Below are 14,878 nucleotides of genomic sequence, written 5' to 3' on the forward strand. Positions count from 1 at the left end.
GTTTTAGGGCACAATTAAGATTTTTTTTAGTTAGTAGCATAAAAATAGGTAAAATATTGGTTATATATATTTGAACTGAGGTTTCATTCTTTAAAATTATACACAATTGTGTGGCCTAAGGCACTAAGGTATACATAATTCTCTTACAAAAATGCATCACGTACTAATCGTGCTAAAACCCGAGACGATAATCTGCTAAGAACATCAGGAAGCACTTTAACAGAGATGCCCGGCAGCACTGGGAGAAGCTCTTGAATAATCCGAGGAATATTCAGTCCCTAAGACACCACAAAACGACAAAATAAATAAATAACTATCTTCAACTGCATTTTGAGTTTTTTTATTGGTTAAAATTGATAGGCATGCATATACTATACTATATTTATACAAAGAACTGCTGCAAAGAGTACAGAAACAAATGTAAGTGAAAGGAAACCTCTTTAGAACACTCTTTCTAACACATTTTGAGTTTTTTATTGGTTAAAATTGATAGGGAATTATAACGATTGACGAGACTTATTGGTTAAAATTTTGTATTTTTTAATAAATTTCAAGTTTGTTCAAAAGGGTGTGCTTGCATTATGATTTTGAGGGGTGAAGTCTTCATTACCTGATCAGATGTTCTTGATAGGGAACTTCCTGCAGTCAAGAATTCCACCACCATCTGCACATTGTTCAATATAACTTCATCCTCTTCAGTTATGCTGGGTATTAGAGCCGCAGGCTTAAAGGGTCCCACAGTAGGTACCATACTGAAAACAGGGGTTGCATTCTGAATTCCTAGTAAGGACATTGTTCTCACCAGTTGTTCCCTTGTTACTGCATCAATGCCCTTAACAATCTGCGTTCCACCACCAATAAAATCAGTCCATAAATGCACAGAAGGGAAGCATTAGAAGTCATTCAAATCTCAGTAACTTTAACAAACTAGTTTCTCTCACACGACACATCATAACTTTATTATGATTTATGACAGCAATACTATATATAGTACGTACTACAAAACTATATTTACAACTGCCACAAATGCAACAGACTTAACTACGCAAGCATAAAATTCACATAATGCAATTAAATGTCTTGAAATATTTACATATTTCATGTATTCTAGTGTTTTTCATTTTTAGAATAATAACTATATCCATGTAGGAGCATGCAACTATCTATTCATACCCGCATCCCTATACAATATCATAGAGGTTCCCCAATTGAAAATCATAATGAATGCAGTCAATTCTTTGTGCTGACATCAAATCTGAACGGTTATGTCAATACTTGTGATAAAATGTGTTCCATACTAGAAGACCATAAGAAGTTTGGCTAAACTCAACAATAATTGGATATGTAAAGGTCTAGCTCATCTTGCTCGCGTCCTTATGCTGCCAAGAGAGTTGAAACACATATCACTAATCAAGAACAAAAATAATCCCCCAAGTTCTGTTGTTTCACTTATTTTCAATTGTTTTTTCCTTTTTGTAGTGGTTAGCTTTTTCTAATTGGAACTTGAGCAGATATTAGGGCTACAATTATCACCAGACTAGTCAAGAAATTTTAAATTGATATGGTTATACTACTACTATGTATGCATTTATACCAATACCTTCATTGTTTTTAAAATTAAGCTTTCAATAATACATCTTATGAATTGAAGTATCAAATTCCTTCAGTAACCAGATACAAGACATGATTTGAAACATAATATGGAGCACCTGCTATGAATTGTAATTGAAATATTCTCCATCAATTTATGAAATGTCACTATTGACCTAGTTACTGCTGAAACACAAATCATATTATGCATAAAAGATTTCTTTTTGTATTATGATAAAGAAATTATTAACAAAGGAGAGATACAAATAAAAAAATCCTTAAAGACAACCAAAAATAAAGGGGAAAACAAAAGACTTCACTAATGTTCCGGGTTTTAATTCAAAAGAACATATGCATAACAAAATAGCAAAAAACAGTGAGCGAATTGAATGTCACGAATTATTTCAACAAATAGTTCATCTATTTCTCACATATAGTAAGTATTTAAACATTGAAAGTCTGAATTTAAAAACTTCTATAGATTCTTATTTTTATACTACTTGTAGGATAACACAAACAAACAGCAAATCAAAGAGTCAAGGACAAGAAGGTGAAAATAAATATTTCTTCTGGAAAGAGTAAATAACAAAATTCCTTTGCACTTAGAAAGATCCAAAGTAAACAAGATATAACATTGATAACTATCAGTTGAAAAAGGTGATTTTAGATATAGAACGAGGAAAAGAAATGAAATACAGTATCACAAATTTGTTATTAAAATGTGACAACGTACTTATACATTCATAAAACTGCACTAACCGTTGTTTATACTAATCATGACCCTATTTTAAAGAAAGAAATCATGATAAGATAATTAGATATGGTAACTATTTGAAGAGGACAATCAAAGATATGATAAAATATTTGTTCTATTTCCATATATTCTAACGACAACAAACTATAGTTTCTTCAGTGACTCAAGAGAGTACCTCATCCAAAAGAAATTCTCGGAAAAAATTCCCCCTGTCAGACAACAGAAACGCTAAAGCTGCCCTTGTTTGCACTGGCTGCTGTGGTTGAAGCATAACAGATTGGAATCCTGGCAACAAATATTCTGACTGCCTAGTCGTAAGAATCCCAAGCTCAGCCATATTCCCATTCATATCCTCTCCACCACCACTTTTGGCAGCTGTAATAAAATTCTCAAAGGCTTGCATGACATCAATAAATCTTTCAGCATCAAAAACTCCAGATTTTCCATATATAGTGTAACGTAGAGCATTCCTTAGCCGAGGAGATTCATCTGTGAGGAGCCTCTATAAGAGAAAATGATTAATATCAATTCAGATTACTCAGAATAATCAGAAGAATGGAATAAAATAACACCAGTCAGTTTGCAGTGTGTGGGGATGCAAAATCATAATGGTTCCGTGTTCAAAGCAATAAACTGGACAAGTAGATTCATTCTTTTGTGTCAAGTGAAAACAATTAACAACTAGTCAAGAATTATGATTGGCGAAAATTTTGATTGAAGTGTTTATCCTAATTAATAACACTGAATGCAGGTTGCTTTTCTTCCTTTGTATTCTGTTAAAAATTAATATTCCTACTTCATGTGCCTCCTCTAAACTAGGAACACCTCAAATTGAAACAATGTTAGCCCATTATTTCCAGGCGCAGGACAGAAATTTTTTCATTCAAGCCACATGCTGTTGGCTTCATTCCTTTTTCCATTGAATGATACGATCTAACCAATATAGCCCAATTAAATCTCGCTGATTTTCCCTTTAGCACAGTTCATGATTCCGTTCTTGGAAATAAAAACCAATGGAGAATCTTATGCGTCAAGTAAGACTCAAAGTCTCAAGTAAGTACACAGTGATCGATTATGCAGAAAATTAACATGAACATGTACCCATTGGGTTAAGAATATAAGCCAACATCTAAAGAATGAGACAGATAACTAAAAATTCCTCAAGCTATTATACCTGAGCAATATATGGATAGGCCTCATCAACGATAGCAAAATCAGAATTTCCTACTAAAGCTATCCCTTCCAGAACACCAATAGCTCTAATAATAAGCGCAAAGTATGGGGGTATCCTGAACGGATAATCAAAGGTAATTTGAGCTAAATCTGAAGCCAGCTCCTGAAAATTGATGTTTTTAGCCCCTCCACCTTCTAATGCCTGATCAAAAACCTTGGCAAGGACAGGCAAGATAGGCTCCAAATTGACACCATCTGGAATGAAACCAAGTTTAACAAAGTCTTTTACTATGGCTGGATAATCCCGATGGATGAGATGAGCAATTGCTTCAATCATGCCATACTTTTGATCATCTGTCAGTTTTGTCACAAGCCCTGGGTGCAACATAAAACTTCCATCATTTGTCATGATGATTAGGATCTTGGAACAAAAGTAAACTAAGCAATATAGTATTTCATTCATGTCATCAGAACCACTATGAAGAACAATATCCAGGCACAGTTACAAATAAAGCACCACATTTTTCTATTTGTTTTAAAGATTGGCAATAAACAACGTCCAGAAAAATTTGGCATGTTCCCAATTCCAGTTTGCTTCTATATTCTTGTAAATTCACATTTAATTTTCCATAAATAAATTGTTCTTGGTGAACCACAACAAGAGTTAAATTGCATCATTAGGTAATGGAAGCACTTTTGTTTTATATTTAGAGAGTGTGGAGAAAAAAAAATCTCACTATTCCCATCTTTAAATTGAACAATCCTAAAATCTCCAACAATACCTTCCCAATAATCCTTAGCTGCTAAATATAGAAAGTATTGAAGGTTTTTTTACGTATCTCATACATTAAATATATAGTTCACCAAAAATAATAAGTTAAATTTATTTATTCTTTCTTAAATATTTTCTTTATATAGAAATACAAGATTCGTAAGAAGATACAAGTTACAACGTCTCTCATTCAATTTATATTGAAAATATTTCATAAATTACTGAAAGAAACAATTTTCTAAAATATTTTTTTAAAATAATTTTCTAAATCTTATCTAATTAATCTTTAACCAGTAACTATATACTTTTCAAATTCGTTGTATGATCAGGAATGGATATTCCTTTTTCAGCCAAAAAAAGAGTCGATGTTTTCATTTCCGAATTAAAAATGCCAAATTGAAAAAATCATGACGATATTAAATATATAGTTTCTTTCTTATAATACTTCCTTTAAATAACAATTATTACCCGACTTGACAGCAGATCTAGCATTAAACGAAGAAGTCGCATCTACCTCTCCCTAATCACAAATAAAAAATGAACCTACAAATATAAAATATTTCAGTACTAACTACAACAACAAAATAAAATTACCAAAGTCAAGTATGGCGAGTTTTCCATCAGGAGTGCGGATCAAATTTCCCGGATGTGGATCAGCATGAAAAAATCCAGTATCAAGAAGCTGGAATAAAATGAAAATATATTAATACAAAAATAAAATAGATAAGCCATAATTTATTTATTACTATATAACAATATTTTCTTGGAATACAAGACTGTCTGCACAATTGCAAATTACAATAGCCATAGTCAATGCAACATGCACATGGACCCAAGTTTGGGAATGTCATCGTGTGTTACATTAAACTACACAACGGTCTACTGAATATGTAGAAATCTGAGTAACAACCTACCTATTGTGAGGATAAATAATTAAATATATAAGATGAATGATACACAATGACTGCATTAGAGAAATGTTAGCTGAAAGCTGAGTGATTCTAATGCATAATACCGGTGAAAGTACCAAAATTACCTGTTTCAGATAGCAGATGACTCCAACATTAACTAGCTCTCCAACATCACTTTCTGTGCTCTGCGAAAGCTTCTCTCCATCAATCCATTCTGTGGTAAGAACCCTTCTTGATGTATATTTATGGTAGGTTCTTGGTATGACAACCTGAAACTAAAACTGTCAGAAGATACAAGAAAATTCTCCATGACCACGTATACTATTTTGCTGATACTGATGAGCGATGGCTTAAAGTAATCCTGATAAAAACTCAGCCTTGCTTCTTTTTAATTTTTCTTCCATGAAATAGAGCATTAGTTCATTTAGAGTACTCATACAATGTGAATGAAGTTATATTGGTGTTTCTACTTTCTGTAAAGTACAAACCCACAAATCAGTACTCCACTATACATTCGAGTAGCTACATATACATCTATAAACAGCCAAAAATTTTAAGGAAAAAAATGAAAAAGAAATAACTAGTGTCCCTATCTCTCATTCATAGACACCTAATATCGTTATCATTTGTCTTGAACAATGAAAAGCAAAAGCAAAAGATTTTAGAACAAGATAAATGTATTATGCTCAGACAGTCTAGTTTTACCAAATTTGGAAGTTTATGTGCTCTTAGGTCCCATAGTGAGAGACAGCTGACTTCTAGTTTTCTCTGGTGTAAGAAACTTACTAAAAGTTTTAGAAGGTTAGAAAGCCTTTTCCTATTTAATCAAATTAAAGGTCATCCATCTAAATAACATATCCTTCTTGCGGATGTCATAATTAAATGAAATTTCCTTTGTACAGCAGCTGGTTATTGTAAGGAAGATGATCTAGTTAGTGAATTAAGATGTTTGCTGTGATGCACAGGCCTAGAAAAGAGAATGGTTGGCTCACCTACGACTACTAACTATCGTCTCATTCACCATATATATTTAAGTTCAATAAAAAAGATGTATGATTTATACATGATTAAAATTTAAAAGTGGTAAAAAAAGAAAAAATTAAAAATTAACAGACTTGCCTGCGGTAGGTCTTTCCTCATCATTTCAGCAAAACGGTTCCCATTTTCACCTTCATTCACATAGTCCAATTCCTCAAAAAATCGAGCAGCCCACTCATCAACCAACCCAACCACATCAATAGAGACCTGCAAAATATTAGGTAAAAAGAGGTTTGGTTGAGCAAACGACATTTATAATGATTAATTAATTTAGTATCTCTAAGTTACTACCAAGTGTCATCTCATCTTTAGGAAATAAATATGGATCCGAATTTAAGTCTCTGCTCTCAAGAATTTTACTTGCCTGAGGAAACTTTCGAAGAGCCAAACCAAGGTTCCTGATAATGAATAAATCAATTGTAACTGTCTCGAGAACAAAAGGCCTTTGCACTTTAACAGCAACCAAATCCCCATTTTCCTTTAGGCGACCCTTATATACTTGTCCAAGAGATGCTGCACAGATTTCAAAGAAAGATAAATACCTGTTGATTAACTAACATAGAGAACCAGCTCTGAGAGACTGTACTTTTCTACTAAGAAAGTAATATATCTAACTGGTTGTCTGGAGAGCTACCAGCAGCAATGGGAGAAGATGATAGCTCAGAATAGATGTTTTGCCATGGCTGACCAAGTTCCTCCTCAATTAGAGCCATAGCCACATCATCAGCAAATGAAGGAACCTTCATAATTTATGGTATCCCCCCACACCCCCATCAAAAAAAGGCAATCTCAGCAAGAAGAATAATACTTGCAATATCAGAAATCAAGATGAGCCTGTGTGAATGCTTATATGCGATTCTTGTTTAAAGAGATCTTGGTTCTAAATAATTAAATAAGCTAACAGAAGAAATATTGTAAGTTATTTCAAAAATTACAACTAAAATTTTCAAAATGATACCAGTCCAACTTGTTACATTTTTACTGAAATGAAGAATACGAATTTTGTTTTTATAGTTCTCGAATTGACTGCAGAAATAAACCAAAGTTGTCTAACAAATCAAGTTGTTCAAAGAAAAAAAATTCTCTTAATAGGTATTGTCCCAATAACAAAGTATGAGACTTAGATATGTATTTTAAAATAGAAACAATAACACGTGTTAAAGAGAAAAACAACAACGAGCTTACTTTATCACAAAGCTTCTGCAGCTCCGTCATTGCTACAGGTGAAAGAATATCAGGTCGAATGCTCAATGCTTGCCCAAGTTTAATGTACGCTGGACCCAAAGATGTCACAATTTCACGTAGCTCAATGGCTCGAGCAACTTCATTCTGGTTATGCAAAAAAGACCAAAAAAGAGTAACCAAAATGTAATCTTCAAAATTGCATTTTGAACAATGACTACAAAATATAAGGAAACCATTAAAAGCTTAAATATCAACCCATACATAACACAAAGCTTAAGCCATAAGCTCTTCAATACTACTGCCTATTTATTCATTATTTGGATATAACTAGGGACATTGCAGATTTATCATCCACAGCAACCATCAGCTTAAGAATGCAGGTAAACTATTTTAGTTCATAGGGACATTGCAGATTTATCATCCACAGGAACCATCAGCTTAAGAATGCAGCTAAACTATTTTAGACCATAGGAACATTGGAGAATTACCTCCTTAACCTTCTTGTTAATCACATCCAAGGCAATACGTGAAAGAAAACCTCCAGCAACAGATAACAATTGCACAATGCGAGTTGCAACGGCCCGTGGTCGTTTTCCCCAATACGCAGAAATGCTGGCAGGATCATACACCAAAGGCAAAAACTCACTACTCTCATCCACCTACAGCATTTACAAAGTACCAATGTCTGTTATATTCTTCATCTAGCTACTTTCCCATTGAAAATTAACAACCACAGGAAATTATACTAGTAATAATTTTCACCTAAAAATATGTCTTTTCTCCAGGGGAAATGTTATATGTTACCAAAATCGTTTTCCAAAATGAAGTACAGACAGATTTACTTCTGAAAGAAAAAAAAATACAAAGCAATAGCTAATTCAACTCTACTAGTTATAGGAAAATTTAATAATAAAAGGAGGGAGTTGATAGAAATCTTAAAACATCAATTATTTATAGCTTGTCACTTTTCATGCAAAAAAAATAAAGGTTAAAATTATTAAGAAATTTTCCTTTTATTTAAATTCTTATCCAAAAAAAAGTATATGTCCATTTCTAAATATTGTAAAAATTTGGTGATTTTAGTCTTAAGGTAACCAACTAAAAATATACCACGTTCATTACACATATAAAATTATATATATATATATATACATATATATATAATTGAACATATTTCTTTAGATTGAAAATATTTTTAAACTTTGGTGAATATTATACATGCATTGCATGACAAAATAAGAGAGACTAAGTTCTTACATTTGTCCGATCATAATTCAGCATGCATGTTAACTTTGTTGAGTTTAATAATAAGTTAGAAAATTTTAAATGTGAAAGTCTTTCATATAATTTCTTTTAGGGTAAAATGTGGTTTATGCAGTGTAAAACTTTAAATACATTAAACATATATTTTTTTGAAATTTTTTTATCGATTTAAGTATAACATTATATGAAGCTTATAATTTTATCCAATTCTTTTTATAATTGACATCATACACAAATTAACCTTATAAGCAAAAGACATATGGAACAATAACATCTCATGAAATTAACAGATATTATGATAAGAAAAAAAATCAGACTATTTCTTCAGAAATAATTTCAGTTGACCACCTCAACAAGACGAAGCTCAACATCATCCTCAGCGAAGAGAGAGTCCCTCAAATTCTGGCCTCGAAGACCTCTCATGAGTGTCGCTAACTGTTCGTCCTCTTCCATTTGAGCCCTCACTCTCTTAATCTCCTTCGAAACATCTCCAATTCTCTATCACCATCGCAAGCAACAACGCAAGAAAACAAGGGAGACTAATTAATTATCTTCAGTTAATTAAGCAATAACTCGTTTGAATTTTTAACTAATTCCGTGTTATGAAACCCGATTCGACTGATTCAGGATCCGAGAGAAGTTACCGTGGAGACTCCGTTGACTGTTCTGCTCGAATTCGCGCCATTTACAGTTTTTTGCCGCGCCGGTTTTGGCTCGGCAGAGACAGCAAAGACGCGTCCGGAGCGGCGACGGAGATGGAGGAGGCTGTTGCGACGGCGCGGCGATGGAGAGCTTCGAGGAAATGGATCGATTCCGCAGTAGACAAGCTGCGAAGCTGCATCCATGACCGAACTCGTGACTCTTTCTTCTTGAATTTGGTTCTAGAGAGAGAAAGTGAAGGGTCGGTTGTGGTTTTGGTGGGAATATGCTAACTGTGAATGAATGATGCAAACAAAACGGTGGTGGTGTTTGCATAAGGAGCCAAGAGAGAGAACTGAATATTTAATATTTAATTTAATTATATTTAATGTGAGCCACATAACTGAAGTTCACATAACTCTTTTGGTTTGCTAGTTATTAAAAAAAGAATTATTGTTATTTATTTTTGGTTGGCTTTGAAAAATTAGGTAAATAAAAACAGTGATGTCTTTTATTTTTCTTTTGTAATAAGGAGAGTGACGTTTTTGTAATAATGAGAGTGATGTTCAGAAGACTCACAATAGGAAATATGATATAAGAACACAGTAATAAAGGAGGCAAGTAATTATAGGATCTTAACAATAATGATTAAATTGTTATTATCATGCTAAGAGAAAAAAAAATGAAAGTAAGAATTCAAAATCTTAACACATGCCTTTGCAAAACATTTATTTATAGCAATGTTAAAATCAAACAAAATTCACAAAAATTTTACAATCTTTATTGAATATCTTATTATTTTACAATCTCTCAGAAAATTTAATTGAATATAATTATACCTTTTATACAAACTAATAGTTTGACTTAAATATCACAACTTCAGAAATATAAGGTGAATATATGTCTTCAATAATATTCTTTTTGATAAAAAAAATCTTTTTACTTCTAATATTTTCTGAAATTTTGGTACAAGTACTTCTAAATTGAAAAATTCATCTTCTGAATTTAAAAAAAAATATAAAGATAATATCGTTTTTATATTTACATTTAATATTTAAGTATAGGTTTCCCATAAGTAATTATAATATTATTTTGTATTAATCGTAAAATCTTATACTATTTAAACGCGTGAAACAAGATAACTATATAAAATAAAAATCATTTTATATATTAAGAAAAAATTAAATAATAAAATCCAAAAATACTAAAAAATAAATAAATAATAAAAATATAATTAAAAATATTAAATTTATAAATCAACTTAAAAAATTAATTAAGCTTTTTTTAATAAAAAAATTGCTTACTAAGAATTTGCTTAATAAAAAATTGAAAAAAGGGAAGAAAGTATTTTATGAAGGGCATTAAGACATGATACTTGTTTTTGTTGGGACCTCACATGTTGTGTGTGAATCTCATTGGATAATAGGTTCGCATGCTTTTATTCTTTCTAGTAAGTGTCGTGTCAACAGTACAATGACGTGTCAATATTTCATGCGTCAAATAGAACACTTGATTGGGATGTTTACACGTCAGCTGATGTAAAATAAAACTTAAAAATAGTTAGACCGGTTAATTTAACTGAAAAGGTTTAGTTTTGATTTCTTAAAAAGAATATTTAATTTTATTCTTTAAAATTAAAAGTATTTATATGTAGTCGTATTAAAATGAGTATGAATATTAATATACAATTATAATTTTAAATTTATAAAATAAGACGAGCAAATGATAAAATTAATTTTTTTTATAATAAAATCACATAACAATTATTAAAAAATAAAGTTTTGCTCTAAAATTATATATATTTGTATTATGAACAAAAATATATGAATATTTATCATAATGATTATTTACCTTGTGTTGATATTTGTACATATTTAAGAAATATTAGACATAAGCCCATTGATAAGAAAATAAAATTAACTAAAGAATAATGAGCAATGAGATTAAGAAAATATAGGCTCAAATGTAACACATAAAATGTTGCAAAATTGATCAAAGGAAAGGAAAAACAAAAACCCTATTGTAAGCAGCTTATGCCACGACATATTGACATAAACATGACCAAAATTAATGCTAAGACGATACCAAAAACAATCAATTTGATCTTCATATTTTGAACCCACATCTTCCTTTTAACCTTTGTGCCCTGTGTTCTAAAGTCTTGTGCCTGCAACAACAAGTCATGGACAAAAGCTTTAAATTTCTGCTTCTTTTCTTAGTGCTTTTAAAATTATTTCTATGATGTTAAATATTTATGTTAATTTCTACCATTATTTAAGGCAGAGATTAAAATAAAAAAGAGAGTATAAATGCAGGACTAAATTAAAATGATTAATATGCTATTTTTACTATTTTTTGTTTCTCGTTCAATTTTTGGATCATTACAGAATAAAAAATAAGGTTCTACAATATGTTTATGGAGACTAAATTAAAAATTATATAAAACTATTTTTAATCTTGTAAGGTTTTTATATTTTGTCTTTTTGCTCTAGTCCTTTCAAAATTATATTTAAACAATACTTCATCATTATATTAATTTTTACTATTTCATAGGCATCATTAAAGATAAAAAAATACAAATATATAGAGAGAGACTAAATTAAAAATCATATAAAGTTTTTTTGGTTCTTGTGTTTGTAAAACAATTTTCATAGCATTTAGTTTTTGTATTTCCTTTTAACAATATTTACTCATCATTATTTTTTGGTGACTGAAAAAAAAAATCCATTTGTAAGAACTAAATTAACAATTATATAAAATAACATGACATGTTGCAACAGTAATTAATAATATATAAGTAAGGCATAAGCAAGAACTAATAATGTAAAGCAATTAAATATTACGAAAAAATATATTAAAAAAAACTGAGTAAAAATTATCATATGATAGACATTAAACATATATTTATATAAGAAAAAAACAAAGAAAAATGAATGGAACCTGTGAGCGAAGATTGTCAGTCTTATCCACCAACATCTCAATCTTTTCTCCTCGATCAAGCACCTATGAAAAAACCATATTCATATATATATATTTCAATCAAATCAAATCATCATTAAAAATAAGAATAATATTAATATTTACTGAATGTGGGAGAAACTGTTTTAAATATATATCTCTAAATTAGGCATTTGTATATAAATCTTGCCTTCTCAATGTTTTCCATCATAACACCCTTCACTTCAGACACTTGAGCCTTCACTTTGGCAAGTTTGTTGATCTCTTCAGGATGATCAACACAGTATTGCATTTGCTGTTTCAGTTTTGGCCTGTACATTTCCAAAACCGTGCATTCATTATGTTTAAATTTTCCATTCTCATCATAATTCTCTTATAATTAAACTATATAATAACGAAGAAAAACTTTATCTAATGATAAAGAAAGTATCACTCATAAATAATCGAATGACAGCATATAAAAAAATGATTTGTTTTTTCTGCAAGTGCAAGAAAATGGGGTACCCAAATTCTCTGTTTAGGCTCTTAGCAGAAGCAGTTGCAGCTTTGCCTGCACCATATTTTTTGCTGAATTCTTCCTTCACACGTTCCAGAAAAGCAATAGGAAGCTGTCTACCAGCAGATTCAACAGCCACCACACAGTAGGCTACAAAATCCAAAATTTCAACCAAAAATATTTTACAACAAACTACTTCTCAAATTTTATATTATTCATCCCCTTTTAACTCTTTCTATTTTCTTAAACTCAAACATATACAATCAAATTCTGATCCAACAATCCTTGTTTCTTTTGTAAATGTGATTACTATTTCTGTTCAAACACTTCAAAATTATATAACATGTTCATGGTTTAGGCTGCACACAGCAAAAGCATGCATAAACCAGTTATTTAGTTTTTCCTGATAAAAACAAAAAAGAAAGGAAAAATAGATTAGGGAAAATTAGGGAATATATTTTCATTTTTGTTTTCAGAAACTGTTTTCTCAAAACAGTTTCACATCATCTTGTTCAGTCTCAGGTTAATTCTACAATTTGTCTTCAAAACTATAATCTATTTATGAAAATATAAATCAGAACTTTTCTAATCTGCATGAGATCAAAAAATGGTTAGAAAATGTATCAGTTAGATCCTGAGAAGGGGATCAGAAAGAGAGAATTCACCTGTTATCATGGTTATCAAACATGTGCAGTAATTCAAAACAAAAGGTAGAATCATCAAGATCTAGATGAAATCATGATAAAGGTATGCATGATGAAAGGAATATATATGATGCATGAAATCATCGAAAAATGCATATATATATATATATATATATATATATAACGTACTGAATCCACTTTCAACAAGATAATTGAAAGTGTGGCCATCACAATTGTAGGTGAATCTGTTGTTGGTAGAAGGAAGCTTCTGCAGGCATTGAGAGGCAATGGTGGTGAAGTTCCCAGAAAATTCAGTGTACTCAGCGAGAATCATGGTGCCTCGAGCCACGAAGCTGTAGATCAGAGATTGTTGCCCCATCTTCAAAAACCACACAACACGTTTTCAATATCTCAAAATGCAAAGAGAATGAAGAGAGAGGCAGAATGAAGAAGAGACAAAAAAATGGTGGGAGTAGAGACACAAGAGTTTATTTGGGTTGAAGGAGTTTTGATTTGGAAAATCTGCAATGTTTGTAATGATACCCCGAAAATGCAGCTATTCAAGATATTAAAAATAGTGTTTTGCAAACAATTTCTAATCACATTCTGCCACATCTCCTCATTTTTCTCATCTACGAATTAAAAGTTCTACCGAGCTATTTTAATTCAATGCTCGATTTATATATATGTATAAATAAGAGTTGTTCAAACATGCTCAGTCAAAATTAAACTTAAGGTTATATATGTCAGTCGATTTTTATATTTACCTACGATTATGTTAATCATATAGGACTTTTAACATTTTACAACCTCGTCGAAATTTTACTAATAATAACTTTTTGTCATATTTAATATTAATGAAAAATTGAATAGTCGCCAAATTAATGTTACTTGTTGTTATACAATGTAAAATTAAAATAAAGAGTGGTCAAGTTTCCGAAATGTTTGAAATTTAAATTTAATAAAAGTTAGTGATTTGATTTGTCAGGTCTAACGTTAATGGATAATTAAATAGTTTATATGCCAAAGTTAAAACATTTATTTATAGCATACGCTTTATACCCGTTAATCAAAATTTATCTATTAACTAAATTTGATTAATCAGATGTTTTAGAGATGTAAAATGGGTTTAATAAGTTACGGATTAGAAAAAATTTAGGATAATTACTTCCTACGTTCCATCGATTTCTATTTGCACTTCCCACGAGGCAGATTAGGCTCGATATCTTAGGTTGACTCGACTCCACTACCATCCTAACTTGACTTGAGTCGAGTTTCAATTTGGCCAATTTGGCTCGACCCTCAGCCTGATTGACTCTGTTCAACTTTTGGTCTGACTGACTCGGTTCGACTTCTAGTCTAACCGACTTAGCTCGACTTTCAGTCTGACCGACTTGACTCAATTTTCGACCAGGCTATATAAGCTTGACCTTCAGCCCAGACCGACTCCCCTCA

At 31.1% G+C, this 14,878-nt stretch overlaps 1 protein-coding gene and 1 pseudogene across 1 annotated transcript; both read right to left on the bottom strand.

Annotated features, from left to right (window-relative positions):
* Positions 1-43: 43 nt before the first annotated feature.
* LOC114191687 (uncharacterized protein sll0005) lies at positions 44-9,656 on the bottom strand. Its single transcript, XM_028081032.1, has 13 exons — positions 9,331-9,656; positions 9,035-9,184; positions 7,912-8,082; positions 7,424-7,567; positions 6,873-6,978; positions 6,603-6,751; positions 6,320-6,445; positions 5,326-5,469; positions 4,884-4,971; positions 3,519-3,892; positions 2,520-2,846; positions 611-841; positions 44-278 (listed from the first exon to the last, which is right to left on the bottom strand). The coding sequence occupies exons 1-13, from the start codon at positions 9,529-9,531 to the stop codon at positions 144-146; spliced, it is 2,346 nt and encodes a 781-aa protein (XP_027936833.1). The 5' UTR covers positions 9,532-9,656; the 3' UTR covers positions 44-143.
* A 1,690-nt stretch (positions 9,657-11,346) lies between these two features.
* Positions 11,347-13,913, bottom strand: LOC114192721 (annotated as a pseudogene).
* Between the last annotated feature and the right edge of the window lie 965 nt (positions 13,914-14,878).

Source organism: Vigna unguiculata, chromosome 7 (assembly GCF_004118075.2).
Source record: "Vigna unguiculata cultivar IT97K-499-35 chromosome 7, ASM411807v1, whole genome shotgun sequence".
Classification (NCBI taxonomy): domain Eukaryota; kingdom Viridiplantae; phylum Streptophyta; class Magnoliopsida; order Fabales; family Fabaceae; genus Vigna; species Vigna unguiculata.

Coding starts and splice junctions, on each gene's coding strand:
- LOC114191687 (XM_028081032.1), bottom strand. CDS start 9,531: ATGGATGCAGCTTCGCAGCTTGTCTACTGCGGAATCGATCCATTTCCT. Junction 9,185..9,330: donor CAGTCAACGGAGTCTCCACG/GTAACTTCTCTC, acceptor CGATGGTGATAG/AGAATTGGAGATGTTTCGAA. Junction 2,847..3,518: donor CCTATCCATATATTGCTCAG/GTATAATAGCTT, acceptor TTTCTCTTATAG/AGGCTCCTCACAGATGAATC.